The sequence below is a fragment of the Camponotus floridanus genome, unplaced genomic scaffold, assembly GCF_003227725.1.
Source record: "Camponotus floridanus strain SB8 unplaced genomic scaffold, Cflo_v7.5 scaffold143, whole genome shotgun sequence".
Classification (NCBI taxonomy): Eukaryota; Metazoa; Arthropoda; class Insecta; order Hymenoptera; family Formicidae; genus Camponotus; species Camponotus floridanus.
The window spans coordinates 226,570-253,970 of record NW_020229263.1 but is presented as its reverse complement, the minus strand read 5'-3'; the positions used below and the strand labels follow the sequence as shown (position 1 = coordinate 253,970).

Sequence of the window (27,401 nt, the reverse complement as noted above, 5' to 3'; positions counted from 1 at the left end):
ACAATCTGTGGTCTGTAATAACAGACCTTGAACTAGTATTGCGTCCGATATGTAGGCGATGTTCAGATATTCTGGTGCTAAGCTTTCTGCTAGTTTGGCCGACATAAGAAGCATCGCAGTCTGCACAATCAATCTTATAAACAACGTTAGTCTTATGAAGTCTGGGAACCATATCTTTATGTACTTTAATAATAGAATTAAGCTTATTCATACTGTGGTAGGCTAGTTTTAGGTCAGAGTTTCGAATTATTTTGTTAAAATTCTCAGACAGCCCTGGCAAGTATGGTATGGTAAGATAGGAGCTAGTATCTTGTGGCGAATTCTGTGGAGTTTTTTTATCAGAAACATTAATTAAAAAATCCAATCTATGTGTAATCGTTCGAAAGATCAGTGATAGAGGGTAATTATTACTGAGTAATTATTATTGAGGGTAATTATTACTGAGTAATTATTATTGAGTTACACCATAAAACAAAAAATTTCTTAACTGAGAATCCAAACATTATTGTTACTCGGGCTGACAAAGGCAATACCATAGTAGCTTTAAATAGAGATGATTATATAAAGAATGTTGAAAAATTATTGGAGGACAAAGACACGTATTTGATAGTTTTAAAAAATCCAATCAACAAATTGATTTCCAGTCTACGAGAACTCCTAATTGAGTGGAAAAACAAAGGCTTTATCTCTCAAGGCACTTATCGTTCACTATTATTCACGGACAGCTCACTTCCTAGAGCTTACGGCCTGCCTAAAATCCACAAAGTTAATTGTCCGTATAGAATCATTGTATCGTCTATTAATAGTCCGCTTTACAAATTATCTTTATATCTGCATAAACTTATGTATAATAATTTCCCGACAGCTCACAGCCATATAAACAATAGTTTCGAGCTAGTGGATAAATTATCACATATCAATGTAAAAGATAGTTGCAGTCTAATTTCTTTGGATGTTGTGTCTTTATTTACTAATGTTCCCACAGACCTCGCCAAGGAAAGTATTTCGAACAGATGGCAATTTTTAAGTGAAAAATGCGACATACCAAAATCTGATTTTCTCAATGGTGTTAAATTGATATTGAGTTCCTCTTTTTTCACGTTTAATGGCAAAGTTTATCGCCAAACGTTTGGAACCCCCATGGGATCTCCCTTATCCCCCATAATCTCAGATCTAGTAATGCAAGATTTGGAGAACAAGGCGTTAGCATCACTATCTTATGTCCCTTCTATTTATGTAAGATATGTGGATGACATATTAATGGCCGTTCCTACTGACTCAATCACCGAAACATTCAATATCTTTAATTCTTTCCACACTCGATTGCAATTCACTCTTGAAATTGAAAACAATAGATGTCTGAATTTCTTAGATATTAGTATTATTATTAATAACAACACCTTAATCTATAATTGGTACCATAAACCTACGTTTTCTGGTAGATACCTTAATTATTATTCACAACATCCCCTTTGTCAGAAAAAAGGCACTATCATCGGCCTGACTGACAGAGCCTTTCGATTATCTCATCCTCGTTTCCATGCAGCTAACTTCAAAATAATTATTAACATATTATTAAATAATAATTACCCTCTGTCACTGATCTTTCGAACGATTACACATAGATTGGATTTTTTAATTAATGTTTCTGGTAAAAAAACTCCACAGAATTCGCCACAAGATACTAGCTCCTATCTTACCATACCGTACTTGCCAGGGCTGTCTGAGAATTTTAACAAAATAACTCGAAACTCTGACCTAAAACTAGCCTACCACAGTATGAATAAGCTTAATTCTATTATTAAAGTATATAAAGATATGGTTCCCAGACTTCATAAGACTAATGTTGTTTATAAGATTGATTGTGCAGACTGCGATGCTTCTTATGTCGGCCAAACTAGCAGAAAGCTTAGCACCAAAATATCTGAACATCGCCTACATATCGGACGCAATACTAGTTCAAGGTCTGTTATTACAGACCACAGATTGTCATATAATCATGATTTTAAATGGGACGATATAACAGTGCTGGATAATGAGCCTAATCTTTATAAGAGAATTTTGTCTGAAGCAATTTTTATTAAAAGACAGACTAACGGTCTAAACTTTCAAACTGACACCGAATGTTTGCCTGACTCGTACAACAGTTTGATAAACAATCTACATAAGCTCTGACGACATTGTTACTCTTATATATAAACGTTGTACTTTAGCTCTCACTGCCGCATTTGTATTTTATATGTGTATTGTATCATCCAAGATATTTCCACACTTATTTCCAACGGGAAAAATTGCTGTAATTGAGTAAGTTACTTTCTGTTTTGAGTTTGAGATTGTGTAGAACGAGTTCTTGATTTTGCCATCTTTATATTTATTAGCACGAGATCACATACTATCATGGAAGCACACCACTGGCCAATAAACTAGCAGGGGGCCCACATGGTTTCAGTGTGTCTCTGCAATTAATTTTAAGAAAGTTTTTCCGTTTTCGTTTTGTTTTTATTAATGCGTGCTTTTAACCATAATTTTTTAACTTGTAATTTTGTTTAGCTTTCATTTTTATTTATTGACGATTATTTTATTGCGCCGTTATCAGACAACCATATTTAATGCGTTTTATTTGGTCATATTTTTAACTCTTTTTCCGTTTATTTCACTCGCTGTTCATGTATTATTATATTTTTGCGCTGAAGAGGATCGAAAAATCGATCGAAACGTTCGCCTTTAATGTACCTATATTTTGATCTTTTCTGTATTATTGTAATGTCATCGTCGACATAAACTTATTTTGATGTACATCATGACATAATTAAACTTTTGTAATATACTTATTTTCTCGCTCTACAAGCCCTTTATAACTAATTGTAAATGACAATTATAACTGCAACAATAATTCGTCAGATTCCATTCCTAAAGAGAATATTAATTTTTATCTTAATTGAATTTAATCTAATAATAATAATAATTTATAAATAATAATAATATTTAAATAATAATATATAAATAATAATAATATAAATAAATTATTAATATAGTAATAGTATGTAGATTATTTAATAGTTATAGTAGTGAGACTAGGAGAGTTCTAACCCTGGTCCTCTCAGGGGGGGTGAGGCGCGAGGGGAACCGCGGTGTGGGGGAGTGACGTCACCCGCGGGGAAGGGGGATCCGCGGCGCGAGCGATTGACGAGGGGGTCCGCGCAGTGAAGGGGGATCCGCGGCGCGAGCGATGTGCGAGGGGGTCCGCGCAGTGAAGGGGGATCCGCGGCGCGAGCGATGGACGAGGGGGTCCGCGCAGTGAAGGGGGATTCACGGAAAGAAGACGGTGGTGTGAGAAGGACAGCACTACGTGTGGGAAAAGGACAGTGCAAAGTGTGTGAAGAGGACAGTGCTACGAGTGCGACAAGGATGGCGTTAACGTGGGACAAGAACGACGCAAAGATAAGTGAACAACGAATATATTGTAAACGAAAGAGAGAGAACGATAATATTTTAAGACAACGCGTGCGAGAGAGAACGATAGCGCAAAGACAACACGTGTGAGAGAGAACGATAATACCGCGAAAACGACGCGTGCAAGAGAGAACGATAATACCGCAAGACTTACAATTAGCGCGCGCGAAAGAGAGAACGATAATATCGAGATTAACGCATGAGAAATAACGATACTTAAAACTAGCGCAAGAGAGACGCAGGGATGAGAACGCATGGAGAGGCTCGTAAATAATTAGTTTTTTTAATTAAATATAAAATATAAATTTATTTTAAAATGTGTATGTGTTTTATACATATTTGTGCGTGTGTGTATGTGTGTGTGTGTGTGTGTGTGTGTGCTTTAATTATGATTATAATAATAAAATTAAAAATGTAATAATAATAAAATAAAATAATAATAATAATATAATGATATAATATTGGGGAGGGGGACGCCGGACTAAGGGGAAGTCGCTCCTGGAAGGCTAAGGGGCGATGCGCCGGGCTAAAGGGAGACCGCTTCTGTAACAGAAAAGACACATATTTCGTTAGATTTTAATAATTTATTTTAGGACACTTTATGATATAATATAAATGGTATGTTACCAGTAATATTTTCCATTCTCATCTATACGCAATAAGCTCAATTTATATTTTGGCGTAGGTTTGGATTCACATATCTGTTTATCCTCTCGTCGACTGTTTATATATTCTCGTAAACTCTGAAATTAAACAAAATAATTGTAAATGTTTTAAATTTATTACACATCAACAAAAATATTTTTACCTTCAACGTTTCCAAGTCATGTCGTAGCATATTCTCATGCCAATCTTCATCGAGTTTTTCTATACCTTTCATTGATTCAAGAATTTCTCATAGTCTATTTCCGAAACATTTTACTTTAGTATGACCAGGATCTCTCTCGTACACGCACCAACTTGTATCACATTTTACAACTGAGTTCTCACAAAGTTCTCGAGATTTGAGAAATCTTTTCGACGAAATTGTGCGGGTTTTTTTCAAGCCGAGCTCTCGATTTCTTATAAACTGAACGACTGAAGTTTCCAAATTCTTCTTCGAAAGTTGTTACCATTCGTATTGAAGTAATTCTTCAACATCACTAGCCCAAAAATCGAAATAACGTTCCTTACCGGATGATTCTTCTTTCGCATACAATTTCCTCCATTTCGCTCTCCTCTCTCTCGCAATCACAATTCTTTCCATCTCACCAGGATCCATCCAGTCATCATCATTCATATCTTCATTGTCGATGATTACGTCTTCTTCAGCCATTGCACTAACGTAACACACAAGACTAACGAAACGCAAAGAACAACGAAATAATATTCTAATGCCGCAGACTCCTCTTCATTATATATCTTTTTAATATCTCGCGTCTCATTCCAACTAGAGCATCACGTCTCATCTACCTCAGCATTTCTCTACATCTTTGGCGGAGCGTGTTGAGAAAAATTGTCGACTATTCTTATTCATATGGAAGGAAAGAAATAAAATCATAGATGGAATAAAAATAATTATTTATTGCACGCATCGTAAACAATATCATTTACAGCACATGTGAATAATTCACAATCGATCAATGATTCGCTGTCAAAGACATCACTCTCGCGTATCGTTTTTACAGCATCGCATACAGTAATAATATTATTACGTTGTAATACAGTTTTAAATTGTTTAAATTTTTCATTTACGAGATACGTATTCTCGCATAACCAATTATGCATATGATCGATACAATTTTCAAAATTAAATAAATGTAATAACGTTTCTGATTTCATGTACAAAGAATTTTCGCATAATGCAAGTTTTACAATTTTCGATTGATACATTTCAATCGTTAAATCTCCAATCCTTAATGGGGGAGCAGTTGATTGTAGAAATTGTTCAACGTCTGCTTGCTTCCGCATCAACAAATTTCACGTTGAAAAGGGCAACACTATTTGATTGCCTCGATTATCGCCGAGAATCAGCTCCACGTACGATACAGCTCCAACGCTTATTCCAATGTCCAAATACTTGTACGACGTCGGGGTTAGAGCGTACCTTCTTCCAAGTATGCGAGCTGCACGACGAGGCTGAATACTATAAAAAATATAAATAATTATACAACAATATTAAAAATCAATAAGTAACAAATTTTTTAAACAATTTAAACTTACATGTCGCATTTTTGCTTCTGACACGGTGGAGTTTGACCGTTTTGAATCGGAACGTAGAAATTCATATTTCTTCAGCGATGAACCTTTCACACGCGCGATTGATGCAGTACTACAATCGTATTAGAATTAATATCAATTCAAATAGTATCGTAAATTGTGATGTACAGGGGATTATTGCTGACGCAACATTTTAATTTCCTCCAAAATTTTGTCGCGCCGATGTACGGCTGCGATAACATCATCATCTTCGGAACAAAGATTTAGCTGAATTTGCTAAAATCGAGCGCTCATGTACGGCTACTCCTGATACAATCACATCAAAATTATTCAAATGTACGTGACAAAACAGGAAATTTTCAAGGTTAAGATCTGCATCGAAACTAAGATTTAGCTGAATTTGCAAAAATCGAGTGCCGATGTACGGCTGCGCCTGATGCAATCACGTTAAAATTATTCAAATGTACGTGATAAATAGTGAAAAAATAACTGCCAAGGTTAAAATGTGTATCATCCCTAGACAAAGATTTAGCTGAATTTACTAAAATCGAGCGCCGATGTACGGCTGCGCCTGATGCAATCATATTAAAATTATTCAAATGTCTGTGATAAATAGTAAAAAAATAACCGCCAAGGTTAAAACATGCATCATCCCCAGACAAAGATTTAGCTGAAAGCGCTAAAATCGAGCGCCAATGTACGGTTGTCCCTGATGCAATCACGTTAGATTTTTCAAATGTACGTGACAAAATGTGAAATTATCAAGGTCAAATTGCACACGGTACTACGGGGAATTTTTTGTAAGATGAAATCGTTCTAGAATGTTCGATGATAAAACAATGCATGAGACGGTATATAAATCATGATAGAGAGGCGCACCCCACCAGTAGCTAAAGTGCATCAGGACAGTCATTAAAAACGCTAAATTTTGCAAGTGTTACAATATGGAGGAGCAAATTTTGCGAGAGCAGTCCGCTTTGCTTGATTCGTTGGAAAACTACATTGTGAGCAACGATGTGACGAATACATCGAGTCGCTGGAAGAGCAAAGTCGAATCAAACGACCGCGATTATCGATCGGATATCGACAATCGCTAATTGCTCAGATCGCGCGCCTCGAAGGGCTGAAAAATTCGGTACGCGGACGTTCCGTACACGCGGGTGCCGGATGTAGTGCGCGCCAAAATGCACTTGTGTGACGCGAAATTGATACGGCGTTCGAGAGTCGCGTATCGACTGGTGCGGTGATAAATTATAATCACATCGAACCGCGCCAATTTCTCGATGACGCCAAAGACATTGTGTTGGAACATGTGCAGGACGCTTTAAAAAAACACAACAGTGTAAAAATGAACACAATATTCAATGGTGAATTTGTGTCGAGTGATAAACACGCGAATAAAAGTGTGAATACGAGAAACTATGAACTCTTTCGCACATCTGATTTACGCGAGTAGTACGAACAGCGCGTTATCGAGTCTACCCTAACGTCTCTGGAAGAGTTTCAGGAACGCGGTAGCGGGTGGGCATTGTCGCGAATACTGAACTTGACTGTAAATATTAACAAGTACAATCCCATACGCGCGGGATGTCACATCAAGTTACCGCGGGATATTATGATAAAGAAAGCGGTGGTTAACGTGCAATCAAAGGACAATGCGTGTTTCGCGTGGGCAGTGGTCGTCGCTCTGTCCCGCTGAAAGTCATGCGGAACGGGAATCAACGTACCCGCATTACGCGACAGTGCTGAATCGCCGGGACATTGAGTTTCCAGTGACTGTGAATCAAATTAAGAAATTTGAACTTGCAAATGACATTTCTATCAATGTGTACGGCATCGAAGACAAAAACATTGTCCCGATACATCTTTCGCAGTAGAAGCGGGACAAGCATGTGAATCTGCTGTACATTGAAGACGACAACAGCGTGGGACATTTTGCATGGATCAAGAATTTCCCAGGCTCGTGAGCTCGCAATTGAGCAAACACAATGGCCAAAGATATATCTGCGATCGGTAAGTTTATTTTATATTATTTGAATAATTATAGGTTATACACTTTGTTATATAAATCTTAATTAAATTTTTTTTCCTTTACAGATGCCTTCATTATTTTGGTTCGGACGACAAGTTGCAGTCGCATGCGGTCGACTGCGGAAAGCTAAATGATTGCGCTGTCCGATTGCCGAGCGACAAGGACAAGTGGCTCGAGTTCAGCAACCCTAATCGGAAGGAACGGCTTCCATTTGTGATCTACGCCGACTTGGAATACGTGCTGGCCAAGAAGGAAGAAGAGAAAAACGCGTATCAACACCATCAAGTATTTGGTTTAGCTTACTATGTACATTGCTCATTCGACGACTCATTATCGGCGTATCATTCGCGTCGTAGCGCCGATTGTTTAGCATGGTTCGCCGAAGACCTTAAAAATTTGGCATTACGTGTAAAAAATATTTTAAAAACAAATGTCCCCATGGTAAATTTAACATCCGATGAGTGGGAGAAATTCCATAGCGCCACTCGTTGTCATATATGCGAAAAACCGTTTGCGCAAGACGATACATGCGTTCGCGATCATTGCCATCTGACCGGGCGGTACAGAGGTCCAGCACACTCAAATTGTAATCTAAATTATAAAGATTCTTTTTGCATTCCGATAGTTTTTCACAATTTATCCAGTTACGATTCTCATTTTATTATCGAGAAAATAGCCACAGCGTTCGAAGGGAAAATCGAGTTATTGCCGATAACCAAGGAAAAATATATTTCGTTTACTAAAACTGTTGATTTTAAAGAAGAATCAAAAAATCAGATAAAATTACGTTTCATCGATTCCTTTAAATTTCTCGCACCGAGTCTCGATAAATTCATCATCATTTTTGGCATCATATTTGGACAAAGATAAACTCAAAATTTTAAAATCGGAATTTCAAAATTTATCTACGGAAAATTTCAATTTGTTAACGCGAAAAGGTGTATTTCCGTACGAATACATTGATTGAATACGATTGCGTTGACAGGTTGCAAGATACGTGTTTACCATCGCGCGAATCGTTTTACAGTTCCTTGACCGGTGAAACTGTATCCGAGAGCGATTACGCGCACGCCGAGAACGTCTGGACATGATTCTCCATTCGGACGCTAGGCGAATATAGCGATTTGTACCTCAAAATTGATTCATGTTTTGTTATTAGCCGACATTTTCGAAAACTTTCGAGATAAATGTATCGAAAGTTACGGACTCGACCCCGCGTATTACTATACTCTCCCCGGATACACGTGGGACGCCATGTTGAAGCACACAAAGATCACGTTCGAGTTGCTTACAGACATCGACATGGTTGTTTATTGAACGTGGTATACGCGGTGGCCTAAGCCAATGTTCGGGTAGATACGCTCACGCTAATAACAAGCACATGGAGTCGTACGAGCCATCGAAACCATCATCGTACTTGATGTACTTTGATGTAAATAATTTGTATGGATGGGCAATGTATCAACCGTTGTCCTATGCCGATTTTCGATGGGTCGACGACGTGTCCAATTTTGACGTATCATCCATCGCGCTAGATTCGCCTACGGGCTATATCCTCGAAGTGGACCTCGAGTACCCGCAACATCTTCATGATGCGCACACTGACCTACCGTTTTGCCCGACACGCGACAAACCACCTGGCAAGCGGGAATTCAAGCTGCTTGCAACGTTATACGATAAGAAGCGTTACATGATACACTACCGCAACCTGCAGCAGTGTACGCGGCACGGTCTTCGTGTAACAAAAATACATCGAATTTTACAGTTTTCACAATCTCTCTGGCTTCAAAATTACATAGAATTAAATACACATTTCAGAACATTGGCTAAAAATGATTTCGAAAAAAATTTATACAAATTAATGAACAATGTTTGGTAAAACGATGGAAAATGTGCGCAATCGTGTCGATGTAAAATTATTAACAAAGTGGGACGGTCGGTACGGCGCAAAAGCGATGATCGCGAAACCAAATTTCCACAGCAGAAGCATTTTTTCGGAAAACTTAATCGCTGTGGAATTGCGTAAACTCGAGGTGAAATTCTACAAACCGATTTACGTGGGTATGTGCATCTCAGAGCAAAGATGTACGCGTTACGAGTGAATGAAAAAAAGGATACGAAGAAAGCTAAAGGCGTCAAGAGCAACGTTGTCGCGAGAACGATAATGTTCGACGATTACACGCGGTGCTTGAACGAAGAGATTGAAATGACGCGTCAGCAGTCGTGTATACGATCTAAATTACACCAAGTATACACGATTCGCGAGACGAAAATTGCTCTGAGTCCGTACGACGACAAGCGGTATATCGTACCCGATACCACCGATACGCTACCGTGGGGACATTATCGGATACTGATGTAAATAAATGTGTTCGGCAGTGAATTGAGGAAAGTGGAAGATCGTCAATAAAAAGATATTTGCCTTCGGTTAACAAAAGGACGAAACTTTATTAATGTCAAAAAATAAAGATGACAAGTGTTCGGTGATTACGATTCACAGTAAGCGCGCGGTGCAAAAAGCGACACAATTATCGTCGATATTATACGAGATATCGCGAGCGGTGCAGTGAGTTGATCTTTGGAAACGCGCGGATAATCGAAGTCCAAGAGAATAGCGGTCGTTATAAGCGGTGTGAGATAGCGGTGTAACAAAGCAAAAATGAAAAGAGCAAGACTTCCTCGTGCCCACGTGCGGTGCTCTTTATATAGCAGGCAGAATTTTTGGGCCCGTTGCAACGTGGGCCAATAATTTTCGTATTTTAGCGGTGACCTCAGGGCGCCGCGCATTATTGGCCGCCGATGAGGTCATGAATTGAAATTTTTACATTTGCCATGCGCACGATCTTTTTTGATCAGCTGATTGGCGATCAGCTGATCATGACGTATGGGCGCGCATGCCCATATGTTGCTCTGATTTTGTCGACGGTTGACAATGTTATTGTCAACGAGCATGATGAGTGTTTTTTAGTCGTTAAAAAAAATAGAAACTAAATTGACCGATTGAGTTTTTGTAGAAAACAGACGTTTCGAGAAGTTTCTTTGACGCCCGTTAATTTTGAAACTTCGAATTTAATAAAATGATTTTATTAATTGATTTTAGTCACGCGAATTTGATTATCGAAATGCTGATTATGAGTTTTGAACATCCCGCTCGCCTCGTCAGTTCATGACGAAATGTGTGAGTGTGTGCGAGTACGGACAGGTATCGCAAATGGTTCCGTTGATGAGTAGTGGATCGAGATCGATGAATGAAATGCGATGGTGATGTAGCGTAATGACACGTGTTGTGTACAGCGGAGAATAGTGTGATTTGTGAGTGCAGTGAAAAATAGTGATGGTGAACAGTGAGAATCGCGAATGGAGTGCGGTGATGAGGTGAGCATCAAGAATTGCACGCGATGAATGAAGGTGAGCTTGAAATTCCACGGTGACAAAGTGCGCGTGAAAAAAAAAGGATAAAATAAAACGGAGAGACTGCGGCTTGTGTGTGAAGTTTCGAGAGTGAGAACGTGATAATATGCCGAGTGAACATCGAGGAGTAGCGACGCGTGATTTTCATTAATGATTACATGTCAAATCAAAAGACATATTACATTTTAAGCGTTTAAACGCGGTAGTGTGTCGGTGACCGGCAATAAAACGATTTTAGTGAGCGGCCGGACGAGTTCGGAAGCAGCTGTGCGCACGATGACGACACGTGTGACGCCGTCCTCCCCGGGATGCGTCTTGAGTATCCGGGCGAGTGGCCATCGAGTTGGTCGAGTGATGTCCGAGTGGATGAGGCACAATGCGCCGACTTCTGGAGGGTGGTTGTCCTTGAACCATTTTGGACGAGATGTCATCGAGTGGATGTATTCTTGGGACCACCGCTGCCAGAAGTGGTCGCGCATCTGCTGTAGAAGCTGCCATCGTGAGAGCTTGCTTGGTGCCTCGTCGGCCAAGGAGGACTCAGGAAGTGCGAGCAATGGAGCTCCTATAAGAAAATGTCCAGGAGTTAGTGCGAACAAATCATCTGGGTCATCGGTCAGAGCCTGTAAAGGACGGGAATTCAAGCACGCCTCAATCTGAGCCAGCAGGGTACTCATCTCTTCGAAGGTGAGAGTGGTCTCCCCTATCACCCGTCGCAGGTGATACTTGGTGGATTTGACTGCAGCTTCCCAGAGTCCGCCGATGTGAGGGGCGGTGGGAGGATTGAAGCGCCAAGATACTCCCTCCTGGGAGCAGGATTGTGAGATCCGACGGCCGTCGGCAGATGAAGCGTGGAACATGCGGCGAAGTTCCTTATCTGCGCCAATGAAAGGGCCTAGCGGAATAAGCATGTAAAAAATCTGCCCTTGATCATACAGAGCTGACATTAATGTCACAAGTTAGTACCAATATGATAAAACTTTCCACCAAATATTATTTTAAAAAATTCATTTTTTTAAGAGTTATGGAGAGAGAAAGTAAAATCAAAAAATGTATTTTTCTCGAAAACCACTTGACCGATTTTGATGAAAAAAATATATGTTATGTAGACTAATAAAACTAATTAACAGAAAAAATTTCCAAAATGTTTGCCAAAAAAAACACCAAAAAAAAATTTTTGAAATTTTGAATATTTTTTTTGAGGGTGATATTTTAGAGGTACCATTTTGAAATTCTTACGAAAATTTCTCTTAAGTGTCCACTATAACATACATTTTTTTTCAAATTTTTTAAAATGGTGGAACATAGTTAAAAATACGAAAATCGTAAGTGTCGCGTCACTCCGGCTTAAGCACAGTGCAGTGCCATTCCGTGTTGCGGGTGTTCAATGTGACTTTAATAGCACATATGTACGTCTGCAATTAGCCTATAATATGTATACTTTTTAACTTTTATATTTAAAAACTGCAATCTGCAAAACTAGTATATGCTGCATATGTATCAACAACATGTAGATACATATATCCGCACCTAACGGCTGCAAAGCTAACTGCGTCGTGTGCACCGCGATTGACTGTAATATGTATCGCCGCCGCTAGGCGCTACCACTTACACTTAGGCGCTGCAATTACAAATATGGGTTTTAGTTTGGTACACTAAATATCTAGCCGGCAAGATCAGCTATAGCAGGTTGTAGTACGGAATATTATATAGCAGCAGGTTTGGCCATAACTGAGATCTGTTGATATCTTTTATTAAATCTCTTTAGAGCGGAGTTTTTTTCGCGGATATTTTTTATTTTGTACAGAACTTGGGTTTTGTCTTTTAAAGCTAGTATTGCTTTATGTATATGTACTTGTGTTTACGTATTTAAGTCTTATTTTTATATTGTGCATAGTACTTGTACGTAATCATTTCTAGTGTGTATTTTGACTGCATAAATAAGATGTCTTTAAATGCCATCGTGCACTTAAAATGTGCTAGTTGCGACATCTTTTTAAAAAAAAGTGGAAGTAGAAAAAAACTAGTAAGGAGTACAAGCACATTCTCTTTCTAACTTATTAAATAAAACTATATCTATCAATGATATTTTATGTAATAAATGTCGACTATCTACTTATAAAATTAAAAAAAACCCCGATATATTATCAGAATGTGAAACAGATCTTCAGGTTGAGTCTACTACGGATCCAACATTTCAAATTGCAGTAAAATCTAAAAAAGATGTTTCGGATATCGAATATATTCAAATTCCTCTCCAAAGAACTGTCTCGACTCATAACTATTGCTGCATTTGCTCTTCGAGAAAAGATCTGATTGTTATTCCTGAAGAAGCTCGTATACAATCATATTCAAAAAGAAAAATATACATTCCAGTTGGTAATAGGTGTTGTAAAAGTCATATAATTAAAAATAGACTTTTTGAAGAAGATCTCAGTCTTTTGAAAGTGCACTCCAACACATCAAGTCTTAGTGTAGCAGAGTTGTCCAAATTGATAGAAACTCTTACTGTCAAGTGTGATTCCACATTATTCGATCAAGTAGGCGAAAGTAGTTTGTCAGAAAAACAACTTCTGATCTTTACAGGATTGACATGGGATAATCTTAATGAATTAAAGGATATGATGACTTCGTTAAGAAATAGTAAATCGCGTTATGTCATTCAAGCTTTAGTTGTTTTTCTTTTTAAACTACGCACGGGTAATTCCAATAAAGTGATAAGTTCCATCTTTCAACTAGAATTTGAACAGTCAGTATCTGATTATTGTGGAAGTATTATGAAATCTTTTGAAAGGGACATCTTACCAACTCGCTTTGGTTTACAAGCTCTAAATAGAGATGATATTATCAACAATCATACTACCACAATAGCGAAAAAATTGTTTGATGTCCAAGAAAACATGTTTTTGATTTGCGATGGTACGTATGCGCGACATCAAAAAAGTACTAACTCTGAGTACCAAAGAAAGTCTTTCTCTGGTCAGAAGAAAGTACATCTTTGCAAACCTTTTACCATCTGTGCGACCGACGGATATGTCGTTGATATGGTCGGACCGTTTCTCGCAAATCAAAATGATGTGGACATTTTGAAAATTATCATGGAAGATCCAAATGGTTTGTCCAAATTCTTAAAAGAAGGTGATACTTTCGTTCTTGATCGCGGTTTCCGAGATATAAAGTCTGATTTGGAAGAAAAAAAATTTAAAGTATTGATGCCAGCTTTAAAAGGAAAGCGAAAGCAGTTGACGACAGAAGAATCAAATCAATCTCGGTTTGTAACTAAAATTCGTTGGGTAGTAGAATCTGTTCATGGCGTATTAAAACAAAAGTATCATCTTCTAGATCACAAACTTGATAATAAGTTGTTGCCTAACGTTGGACTTTATTTCAGGATAGCGTCTTTTTTAAATAATACTTTTGGAAAAAGACTTGACTCCGATGTAGACACTTTTGACGAAGTTGTTCAAAGGATGCATACTCGAAAAAGTGTCGAAAATACTTTAGCTACTGAAGCTGAAGAGAAAGGTTGGTTTCGACGAAAACTTCCTTTCCAAAGTATTACATCTAAGGATTTATTAGATTTTCCGGAAATGACAGAAAGAGATTTAAAAATATTTTTCACAGGATCTTATCAACTGTCACAATCGGTATCATATTTGGCGGAAATGATCGATAAAAACGGAGAACTCAATATCAAATTCGTAAAAAATGAGAAAAATGTGCTTAAAGTTGAAGTTCAGTCTCGACACGTTTCTCGCACAAAATACCGGTGTTTTTTAAGATATATACCTAACAGCACAGGCATTTCTGGAGTAACACATTACGCATGTGAATGCGCTAATGGGCTACGAACAATTGGATGCTGCTGTCATATTGCCGCAATTATATATTATTTATCTCACGCAAGATATTTAGCAAAAATTTTGAAACCAGCAGAAATACTAAGTGATCTGTTTAAGAAAACAAATAACATTCCAGTAATAGACAGTGATAGTAAAGAAGATTAAATAAATCGTAGGTGTAGTGAGAGGCAAGGGGACTCACATTCAAAAAGCACCCCGATTTTACGGAAACAGTGAGAGGCGAGGGGACTCACGTTAAAAAAGCCACCCCGATAAGGAGTTTAAAACCGTACTGCAACCTCCACGTGGTAAACTCTGGAAACTATAAAAGTTAAAAAGTATACATATTATAGGCTAATTGCAGACGTACATATGTACTATTAAAGTCACATTGAACACCCGCAACACAGAATGGCACTGCACTGTGCTTAAGCCGGAGTGACGCGACACTTACGATTTTCGTATTTTTAACTATGTTCCACCATTTTAAAAAATTTGAAAAAAAATGTATGTTATAGTGGACACTTAAGAAATTTTACACTTAAATTTTCGTAAGAATTTCAAAATGGTACCTCTAAAATATCACCCTCAAAAAAAATATTCAAAATTTCAAAAATTTTTTTTTGGTGTTTTTTTTTGGCAAACATTTTGGAAATTTTTTCTGTTAATTAGTTTTATTAGTCTACATAACATATATTTTTTTCATCAAAATCGGTCAAGTGGTTTTCGAGAAAAATACATTTTTTGATTTTACTTTCTCTCTCCATAACTCCTAAAAAAATGAATTTTTTAAAATAATATTTGGTGGAAAGTTTTATCATATTGGTACTAACTTGTGACATTAATGTCAGCTCTGTATGATCAAGGGCAGATTTTACATGCTTATTCCGCTAGGCCCTTTGTGCCACAATCCGGGTACATCTCTTTACACAGAGCGTGAGATGAACCGGCGGAATGCAGCGAGGAAGGCTTCAGAAGAGTAATCTGACGCAACATCCAGATGGACTGCCCTGGAAAACAAACAAATGAAGACCACTACGAATGCCTTGTGGACTCGATGACCTCGACCCTTGCTCGTGCGGATGAAGATAGGACCGGCGTAGTCGACTCCAGTTCTGAGGAAGGGGCGTGCGGGTGCCACTCGTCCTCGAGGTAGGTCACCCATCAGAGGCTGTGGTGAGAGAGCTCGCCAGCGGGTGCACGTTACGCACCGGTGAAGAACTCGCTTCATGACGGCTCGGCCTTGCGGAATCCAATAGCGGAGGCGCAGAAGTCCCAAGGTGAGTTGCACACCTCCATGCAATGTCCGACGATGGCATGATTTCACCAAGAGCTTCGTCAGCCATGACGTTGGCGGAACTACTATCGGGTGACGTTCGTCATAAGAGAGCATGACGTATTTTAGCCGACCACCGACCCGCAGTATTCCAAGGTCGTCTATGAATGGGGCCAGCTTAGCCAGGCGGCTGCGATGCGGCATTGGACGAGAATCGCGTGCAGCGGTAAGTTCGGAGGCGAAGTGGACCCCTTGGACTACCTTAAGCCACCGGAGGAGAGCCGCATCGATCTCATCTGGATGTAGCGTGACGTCATGGGCGTGAACGGTAATTTTACGCCATCGGTGACACCAGGCAGAGACTCGCAAGAGCCTGTGTAAGTTTGAGAATCGGAGGAGAATTTCCGGCTCGGAGTCGTTGCGATACGTGTTCACTGAAAGATGTATTCGCTTTTCAGGAATGCTCTCGAGGGAGTCGTCGCTGGTGTTGATTGGCCATTGAGCGTGTTCCTGGCAGTTGGGCCCGGTCCACCAGAGAGGATGATTCAGGAGCTTCTTCGGCGAAATTCCCCTTGAGGCGCAGTCCGCGGGATTTTCTCGATCCGAAACGTGTTTCCAGTGAGCTTCGGGAAGCTTCTGCTGGATTGAAGATACTCGGTTGGCCACATACGTCTTTCATCGGGAGGCATGGCCCTTGATCCAGTGGAGGGTGACCTTGGAGTCGGTCCATAGATGCACGGCCAATGAAGAGAAGTCCAGTGTTGACCGGACTTGGCACACGAGATTTACCAGCAGGGCGGCGGCGCAGAGCTCAAGTCGGGGGAGCGTCACTGGTTTAATTGGAGCGACCTTGGTCTTGGCCGCCAGGAGGTGAGACGAAATGTGATTGGCTGATGCCGAGCGGAGATAGATGACGGCGGCAAAACCTCGTTCTGAGGCGTCGGCGAAGCCGTGAAGTTCCAGCTGCTCATCGCTGCTTCCTGATTGTATCCAACGCTTGATGCGAAGATGCTCTAGTGAGGGAAGCTCATTCAAGAGGATTTGCCATTGTTTTGTATCCTCCGCTGGAAGAGGGGTGTCCCAATCCAATCTCTTTAGCCAAGTAGACTGAAGGATCTTGGCTCTGACTATAACTGGAGAGAGCCATCCCAGCGAATCAAACAGCCGTGCGGTTTCGGCTAGAACTCGTCTCTTGGTCAACTCCGTTGCGATGCGAGGTTGGATGGCGAAGGAAAAGTCGTCGCTTGCCGGATGCCAGCGCAGACCCAAAGTGGAGTGTACCTCGCCCTCCTAGGCGTGATGAGCCTGATGGAGCTGATGATCCTGAGGGATGCTGGATAGCAGGGCCGAGTTGTTTGCTGCCCACTTACGCAGCGGAAACCCGCCCGCCATGCAGATCTCTCTCAATTGTGCTTGTAAGGAGAGCGCATCGGGTAGGGTGTTGGCTCCAGTGATGATGTCGTCCACATAGCAGTCATGCTGCAAGGCAGAAGCTCCTAGTGGACCGCGAGACTCCTCGTCAGATGCTAATTGCCTCAGGTTCTGACCGCTAGGAAAGGAGCGCAAGCGAGTCCAGAGAGCGAGTCACCGTGTTCAGCTCGTACTCGGTGACTACGTTACTGGTGCTCGGACGCCACAATATGCGCTGAAAACGACGATCTTCCGGGTGAACGAGAATTTGTCTGTACATTTTCTCAATGTCGGTAATGAACACGTAGCGGTGCCGACGCCACCGGAGAATGATGTCAGCCAGAGTAGGTAGTAAATTTTCGCCGACTAGGAGATGTGAGTTGAGTGAGTCTCCTGAGTGTGTGCGTTGAGATCCATTGAACACGACGCGGAGCTTCGTGCTGGAGCTGAATTCACGAAGGACCCCGTGATGAGGTAAGTAGCACATTGCTGAGGTGCTCTTCTTTACTGGACTCATGTGTTTCAGATTCTCGTACTCGACCATGAAGTCCTTGTAGAGTGAACCGAATTTTGGATCTTAATGACACTGCTTCTCCATGGCCGTAAGAAGGCGTTCAGCAGACGCTCGAGTTCCGAAGAGGGATGGCGGCGAAGACGCGAAAGGTAGGCGAACCACATACCTTCCGCTTGCGGTTCGCGAGTGAGTTTGTGAAAAGAGTGTTTCACACTTCTCATCCTCTGGCGGGAGTGCGATTAAAGTGGACGGATCCTTCTCCTGTTTCCAAAAGTTGTGCACCAGCTTTTGCAACTCCGCGTCGATGATGCATTGAAAGGACGCTCGCTGATCCCGGACTGAAGCGGTGTTGGATCCACCTGATAGGATCCAACCTAGAGCGGTTTCCTGAGCCATGGGATCTCGAGGGCTGCCCTTGCGGAGTCCCTCCACAAATATGGTCGAGCAGACTTCAGCGCTTAGCAGCAGTTCGACCGGGTCATGCTCGAGGAACTTTGGATCGGCGAGCTTGAGGCCGTTAATGTGAGGCCACGAGGAGAGGCCTTTCGCGGTTGGTCTTTGGTAAGCGGAGAGACGAGGTAACACTTGAGCAACGGCGGTGAGCTTAAATCCAGTGACTGGAGATGAGAGCTGCAAAGTTAGAAGCTTGCCACGTGTTGCGGAGGATTGGGTTCCACCGATGCCGACGATTGAAACTGAAGAGCGGGAGCGCGGTAGGCGCAAACGTTGAACTAGCGCGTCGGAAATTATTGACACCTCGGAACCCTGATCAATCAGTGCTCTGACTGCATGAGGCTCTCCGGTGCGGTCGGCAATGTTCACGCGAGCGATCGCGGGGAGAATTGCCTGGCGGTCTGAAGGCTGGCGCACCGCGGAGAGTGCGGTGGCTTCGTTTATGTTAGACGAGACGTAAGCGTCGTGCAACATGGTGTGGTGCTTGGCCTTGCATGACCCATTTTGGGCACGGCGATGAAGGTCGCGAAGTTTGAACGAATCAACTCCCGTTTATTTTCAAAGTGTTTGCAAAGAATCGCCCATGCGTGATGATATCTCACTGGTGACGATTAATGACTGAATTAACTTTTCAGCGGCTCCTTTGACGCACGATCGGAGATAATGGAAGCGCTCAACGTCAGAAATCGACGAATTCTCTCCGATGACTGAGGAAAAGAGATCGCGGAAGGACGGCCAATCTTCGTATGAGCCTGAGAACGTTTGTAATTTTATGCGAGGAAGCGAGGTTTTAACTGCGTGCTCTCGACCTTGATCTTGTGACGCGGTTGACGAGGCTCTTAAATCCTCCGCACATTGGATCAACATGCTTCGTTGCAACACGTAAGTAGCTTCTAAAGTTTCAATGAAATCAGATCGAGCGTACTCACTTTCGTAATACTTGTCCTTGAGGCAGGCTCGAATGCTGTCGTGCTGAGCTTCAACCTTTTTCCACAGACTGTCAAGTATGCTGATCCGTGCCTCGACGGCACCTACGTTGATGTGACTCGCACCCATCTTTTTCAGGTTCTCCATGGACTTTGACAATCGCCCATGAATGTCGCGCTAAGCCTCGACCAGAGAATTCACGTCCATACTCATTTTCACTGACATGGATTGTTTTCCTTTTCAGGAATGCACTGCACTTCACTCCGAGCACGTCACTCACGAACTTGCGGATGCGGATTAAGAAAAATCCGGCTCGAAGGACCAGAAGTGTTCGCAAGCAAGTCCGGCAATGAATTGAGGAAAGTGGAAGATCGTCAGTAAAAAGATATTTGCCTTCGGTTAACAAAAGGACGAAACTTTATTAATGTCAAAAAATAAAGGTGACAAGTGTTCGGTGATTACGATTCACAGTAAGCGCGCGGTGCAAAAAGCGACACAGTTATTATACGAGATATCGCGAGCGGTGCAGTGAGTTGATCTTTGGAAACGCGCGGATAATCGAAGTCCAAGAGAATAGCGGTCGTTATAAGCGGTGTAAGATAGCGGTGTAACAAAGCGAAAATGAAAAGAGCACGTCTTAGAAAAGCGCAAGACTTCCTCGTGCCCACGTGCTCTTTATATAGCAGGCAGAATTTTTGGGCCCGTTGCAACGTGGGCCAATAATTTTCGTATTTTAGCGGTGACCTCAGGGCGCCGCGCATTATTGGCCGCCGATGAGGTCATGAATTGAAATTTTTACATTTGCCATGCGCACGATCTTTTTTGATCAGCTGATTGGCGATCAGCTGATCGTGACGTATGGGCGCGCATGCCCATATGTTGCTCTGATTTTGTCGACGGTTGACAATGTTATTGTCAACGAGCATGATGAGTGTTTCTTAGTCGTTAAAAAAAATAGAAACTAAATTGACCGATTGAGTTTTTATAGAAAACAGACGTTTCGAGAAGTTTCTTTGACGCCCGTTAATTTTGAAACTTCGAATTTAATAAAATGATTTTATTAATTGATTTTAGTCACGCGAATTTGATTATCGAAATGCCGATTATGAGTTTTGAACAAAATGTACATTTCGTTTATTAATTGTATATATTTATATTGTATATATTTGTATATTTTGTACATAACCATGTATATATGTATATTTGTACATTTTATATTATATTTTTATATTTATATATTTACATTTTAATAAATTTTATATATTTTATACGCATATTTTATGTTTCAATAAATGTTTACAATACATTATTTTTATGAATCCAAGAGTTATATGATTTATTCATTCCCAACCATTTCACGTAAACCTCGTCACCCTTTTTTTGTAAAATTTTTTCCACGAGATATACGTCAGGATTGGCGACGCGTTGTAACTCGTATTCGTAGAATCCTCCAGCGACGGGATTTCCCCGTGAATCTTCGAGTATGAATGTCGCGGGATTAGTTTTCTGTACCTCGATAATCTTAAAAATTTCGGTCGTCCAATTTGGTGTGAAACCTTTTTCAAAGATGTTCTTGTATTTGCTCACGCGTACCGAATCGCCTACTTTAAATTTTGCCGGAGCCGCAATTTTTACGTTGCTGTACACCGTATTTAAAAGTTTTTCGGCGATCGTCGGAGTGACGTCGACAGATCTCATACCGATGGTGCGATGTTTTCGCGTATTGTACTCTGCAACGAGTCGAAATAGCTCGTCGATCTATTTGTAATTTCCGTTCAGCGTAAACATTTTCCACATATTGTTTTTTAAAGTACGATTGAATCGTTCCACGACCGAGGCTTTCATAACGGAATATGTCGAGTAATGATTAATGTTATGTTTCTTCATGAGTTTCTGCACACTCGAGTTGTAAAATTCTTTTCCTCTGTCGGTTTGAAAATTTTTCGGACACCTTTTATCGTTTCCAATAATTTTTGCGATCGTTTCGGACATTTCGTTCCCGCTCTTATTTTTAAGCGGTACGGCCCACGCATACTTGTTCAACACATCGATAACTGTGAGTATGACCCTTGTTGAGTCGAGAGTACGAACGCATGTCCACCACGTCCGCCTGCCACAGATCGTCGTATCCGCGTCTTCGTGGAAAATTTCTTCTCGCCGGAGTATGTAATTCCTCGACTAGTTGTCGCTTTTCGGAGATGTTTTTGTTCTCTCGCACATTTGATCGAGGCATAATGAATATGCGATATTAGTATATCCGTATATCTCGCTTACTATGTCGAGTCAGATGTTGCATATTTCAGCACATTCTTTATCTCATCTATCATTATTCGAAGCGCCTGCACGTTTGTTTCGAGCGTGATAATTTTTCGCTCAATTTCTCTCTGTCAATCTCTCAAAAGTTTATCCACGTATCGTTTGTTGACGGCGTCGGTATCAGTTTCCGGTTGTGCTACGCGTTGAATCTTGCGCGACCTTGCGTCAAAGCCGATAGTAGTCTGGCAGAGAGCGTTATCGCGAACGTAATTTCTCAATAATCCATTCATAGTACAAATTGTTCGATATTCTCAGCGATAATCCAAATTTATTAATCGACATTTCAGTACCGAAAACATTGACCGAATGCCACGTATCGTCAACACATAGTTTAATTTATAATAATGCCAGCCTCGCGAAATTCTTCGATAATTGATATTTCATTGTCGTGAGCATTGTTGCCAGCTCGACGCGAGGCGTCCAGCAATCGTAAACGATCCACCAATTCGTTGGGATCGTTCCAATGCACGTAATCGATCATGTTGCCGCTTAGCGTCATGGTGCGCGGTGCGTCTATATCTCTTCCCACCTTTCTATCGGGGAATAATGACGCAATTATATATTTGTACTTGTATCCTTTATTAGTTTCAATAGGATTATTAGTTTTAATAGGATTAACTTTGTTGTCGCGCTTATGCGCATTTATTATATTTAATGTACTTTGATATTTATACAAATCATCTCGAGTATATTTTTTATGATTGGGAAATTTTTTAAAAATCAAATCGTAGGTACCTTCGGTTCCCTTATATTTTATTCCATCGATAATTATATTATCTTCCTTGTCCACATCGAAACATTTATCACCAAGCATTATTCCTTCGTTGGTAAATTTAACACCGTAGACGTAATCTATGCTCTTATTTTTATCAACACTCATAATATCTCCATATATTTTTGCGCCAGGGGACCAAAATGCTCTCGGAACGTTTTTTGACCTTCGGACGTTTCTAATTCGTGTCGGACCAATGTTGATGACAAACGAATCGGGCGTGGTCTTGTAAATTTCTTCGACGGACGTGGATGGTATTGTTTGACGCGGGCTTTTATCGGAGTAGAAATAGTAGCCATATTAGAGAATTGCTTCCTTCGCTTTAATCGATTTGGTGTCGAATATATCGGTGAATCGTTTATCGGCATATTTATCAGTGCTCGCTTTATTCCTTGCTTTGACTCTTTTATTTTTTCCTCATGCTTCTCTCCAAACGTCAAACTCAACGGTTCGATTTTCGACACATCAGATTCCACAGTATTTTCGACAAGCTGTTTTAAAGGCTCGATAATCGGCTTAAATTATCTTTCCAATATGATATCTTCCTCCATTTTACCAGTTTTCAAAGCGCGATACTTTTTGCGAATCGATTCGATCGTTTTTGCAATCTCTTCACGCAATCTTTTCACGATCGCCGTTAATGATGCTCGATCGATGTGTCGATGACGACTGATCGCTTTACGGTATCGCGAAATCGTTAAATCCTCTTCTATATCGTCCAATTTTTGCCAACATTTCTGACACATTGCAATCATCGGTGGACATCGTAAGACATGTCGGTATTCACGTGATCGTTGTACACGTGTTTCAAATATGTGCCGTCTTGTTTAAATAAGATCAGCAGGTTCCCGTTGTCGCGTATAAGATGCTTAGGTATCTTGGCGTCTGAAAGAAAGATAGAAACAGTCAACGCTCGAGTGTCGACCCATTGCAAAGTACTCTCTTATCGTATCTTGCTTGTCAGACGCCACGTCATCAAAGATAAAGATGGAATTCGGAAGCGCCTCGCTCGGTGGAATGACGTCGCTGTTATTAGAGAATGTAAAATAACCCATTTCATCTATAGGTGCTAGTAAATTTTCCAAGTATTTGTATTTCGGCTGTTGAAGCGATTTCGAGTATACGTACATGTTCTTGAAACGTACACCGTGCGGACTTTCTATCAAACTAATCAACATGTTTGTCTTACCACAGTTTGAAGGGCCGCAAACGATACCGCGTATAGTAGTCGGTAGCATGTTTCCATGCTTGCGTACTTTTTTCTCCAATATTAATCTATCGTCGAAATTTGATACTTTGATTATCCGCGTTTGTCGCACGAACCGCACGTTTTCTCTTCTCCCATCAATTTTGCGAATGATCACGAGGGGGAAACCTATTTATAGAAGTGTCTTGACTCGAAACCGCTCAATATCAAAAATGTTTCTCTTTTTGTTGGATGAGAGAGACATTCTCCGGCTTACCGCCGAACAACTGCAATATATCCCGAATTCTTTTACTGCAAAATTTCGGTGATTACGTGGAATGATTGTGGAACAAGCTTCCAGAATATGTAAAGGCTGATTCGAAGGTTCAACAATATCGTTCGTGCATGCGACATTACAACCAGCCGTGGCAACGAACACACATCGACGGTCCACCACCGTTGATAAAAGATTGCTACGAATGTCAGCGAGAATCGTAAGAGGCAGCGATCTCTTAAATCGTGCGATAAACGCGCTTCCCATTGAATTACATATTCCCGGTTATCAGTTTTGCGGGCCGGGAACTCGATTAGAGAAACCATTGGCTAGAGGCGATCGAGGTATCAATCCATTGGACGCAGCGTGTCGCGAACACGACATTGCTTACGCTCGAAGCAACGACCTCGACCACCGTCACATCGCGGATCGCATACTAGCTGCAAGATCGCGAGAATGCATTACCGCGAGGAATTCGACTCTCGGTGAAAGAGCAGCCGCTACGACTGTTTGGACAGCAATGAAGGCAAAGGCAAAACTCGGCATGGGAATGAAAAAGCTATCGACGACAAAGAAGAGGAAAAAACGAATAATTCCAGTAGCGAAACGCGGTGGTATTTTATCACTATTACCATTATTGGGAGTTGTCGGTTCTTTGGCCGACGGTGCGGCGGGAATCGCAAAGGCGGTAAACGATAGCAAGGCGGCGCAATGTCAGCTGAAAGAGATGCAACGTCACAATCGCGCTATGGAAGGTCGTGGACTTTATCTCGCTCCGTACAAGCGGACAGGGATTCTCAACAAAGTCTAAGAGAAAAAACAGACGACGAAAAAACATTGAAAATGCCTACGGGTGCGACAACTAACGTGCAATTCGAACAATTTGCGAAACGTATGCGCATACCTTTCTTTAGAGGTGTTTTCATGTGCAATAATTTACCGATAAGCGGTTGTCCGACGAAACGAGAGCGGTATCGTCAATTTAGATGACGTTGATGGTCTCGGTACTCATTGGGTAGCGTACGCAAAGAGGGGTGATCGTGTCATATATTTCGACAGTTTTAGAAATCTTCGACCACCCAAGGAACTTGTGACTTGTGATATTTCGGACGAATGAAAACTGAATACAATTATACATCTTATCAAAGTTATAATCAGAGTAATCTATGGACAGTTGTGTTTAAAATTTCTTCAAATAATCAATTTAAAGCCTGACAATCCATCGTCACGACTCAGTATTCGTTCGACATGTCACTGACACTTACGTTGACTGGCGGAAGCAGCGTTCTCGCTGTAAGCTATTTCCCCGCTATAGATTTGACCGATGCCGATTACGAGCTCGGATTAACGGATTTTGAAACTTATCATACGATTCCGAACGTAACTTTTTCGAATAATAAATTTTATTTTGGCAACGACGACAAGGAAATTACGATTCCCGAAGGATCGTACGAATTGCACGCCATAAATGACTATCTCAAACGCACAATTTTGCGAGAGAACACCAGCCAGAGATGTTGAAAACGATTATGATGAGGAATATCAATAGCGCTCCGCGCCAATCACAGTACGCTAAAGAGCGAAATTAAATGCGCCTACAGAATAAATTTTACCAAACCCGACAATTTAGGATCCTTGCTTGGATTCTCGTCGAATCGTATATTGCAAGCTCACAAGTAGTATGAATCGGACGAATCTGTTAATATTATAAACGTAAATATTATTCGTATAGAATGCAATGTGACTATTGGTGCGTACAGCAACGGCATGCGTGTACACACGATACATGAATTTTCACCGAGCGTACCGCCAGGATATAAAATATCGGAAACGCCGACACAGATCATTTATCTGCCGATCGTCGTACGGATTTAACGATACATATTGTGGATCACAGCAGTCGATTGCTCGATTTTCGAGGAGAGGAAATTACCGTAAGATTGCATATAGGACGGCGACAAACATAGTATGCTCGTGCTGAATGAAACGGAGCACGCGAGAGACAATACTATTGCGGTAAGGCGAGCGGAATCGGGTGACAATAATAAGATAGCCGTTAAAAAGAAGCTGAGCGCGTTGAATCGGGAATTTTTGAAATCATTGGGATTCATCGTACGAAAAGAATGATTGATATTTTGAATATTGGAGGTGAGCCAGTCTTTGACGATCGCATCTTCAAGATTGAGACTCATACGTACAATCCATACGATGCTTGGATACAGTGACGAGATACGAATACAACATCAGGATTTGTACACGTTACGGTGCGAAAGCTTTCTTTATATCGAGAGAAGGTTTAATGTGCGTAAAGCGAATGAAGGTTGTATTGGGAAACAATTGCGTCGCATTCATGTTTGATGAGCTTCGATACAAACTCGATGGAGTAGAGATTGATCGCAACAGAAATGTTGGAATAACTTCGACGCTCAAAAATTATGTCTCTCTAACGCACCAGAAAAATATAAACTTGAAGAACGCTGCGTGGGATTTGACGTACAACGGTGACAAAAATTATTTCAAATTTTGCGTGCCGCTCAGCATGTTGTTGGGATTTTGCGAAGATTATAAACGTGATTAACACTCGTCACAAATTGATTTTGATACGTTCGTGCAACGATAATAATTATTATTATTCGGACATCCGTCGTCGGAAGCTGAGATTGAATTACTCAAAATACAGTGGCGTATGTCTCATGTAATATTGAATGAGATTAATATATTATCAATGTTGCGAATGTTGGAAAGCGGACGATACTTGAACATGAGTTTCCGATCTTGGGATCTGTACGAATTTCCTTTGCTACATAGCACGACCAAACATTCGTGGACCGTGAAAGCCGCCTCCCAGCTAGAGAAACCGCGATACGTGATCTTTGCACTGCAAACTGGTAAAAAGAATTCAGTGTCACAAGATGTTACATTGTTCGATGGTTGCAAATTGACCAACGTTAAACTCTATTTACTCGGAATTTTATCCCTACGATGATTTAAATTTAGATTTTGAAAAAAATAGATTCGCCATCCTATTCGACATGTACTCTCGTTTCCGCAAATCTTATTACGGATGCGATAATAGCACCGCGCTATTAATCATTTCCAAAGTTTATACATTGCGGTCCTCTAGCGGTCATTGATTGCTCGCGACAAAACGAGTCTGTCAAAACTGCTACCGTGGACGTGAGAATAGAGTTTGAGTGCAGAGAAAATATACCGGCGAATACTACCGCATATTGTCTCATCTTGCACGATCGGATTGTCGACCATATCCATTGACTAATGTAGTCCGCAAAATTACATAGGTCAGCAAATATCCCCTTCATTGCACATGAAGAAAAATAT

The 27,401-nt window shown here is 40.9% G+C and overlaps 2 protein-coding genes across 2 annotated transcripts; both read right to left on the bottom strand.

Annotated features, from left to right (window-relative positions):
- Positions 1-15,816: 15,816 nt before the first annotated feature.
- Positions 15,817-17,357, bottom strand: LOC105250566. Its single transcript, XM_025406446.1, has 4 exons — positions 17,256-17,357; positions 17,000-17,206; positions 16,228-16,849; positions 15,817-15,944 (listed from the first exon to the last, which is right to left on the bottom strand). Exons 1-4 carry the CDS (start codon positions 17,355-17,357, stop codon positions 15,817-15,819), a joined length of 1,059 nt encoding a protein of 352 aa, XP_025262231.1.
- Positions 17,358-19,145: 1,788 nt separating this feature from the next.
- LOC112637226 lies at positions 19,146-19,661 on the bottom strand. The gene has a single exon (XM_025406445.1). It carries the CDS (start codon positions 19,659-19,661, stop codon positions 19,146-19,148), a length of 516 nt encoding a protein of 171 aa, XP_025262230.1.
- Between the last annotated feature and the right edge of the window lie 7,740 nt (positions 19,662-27,401).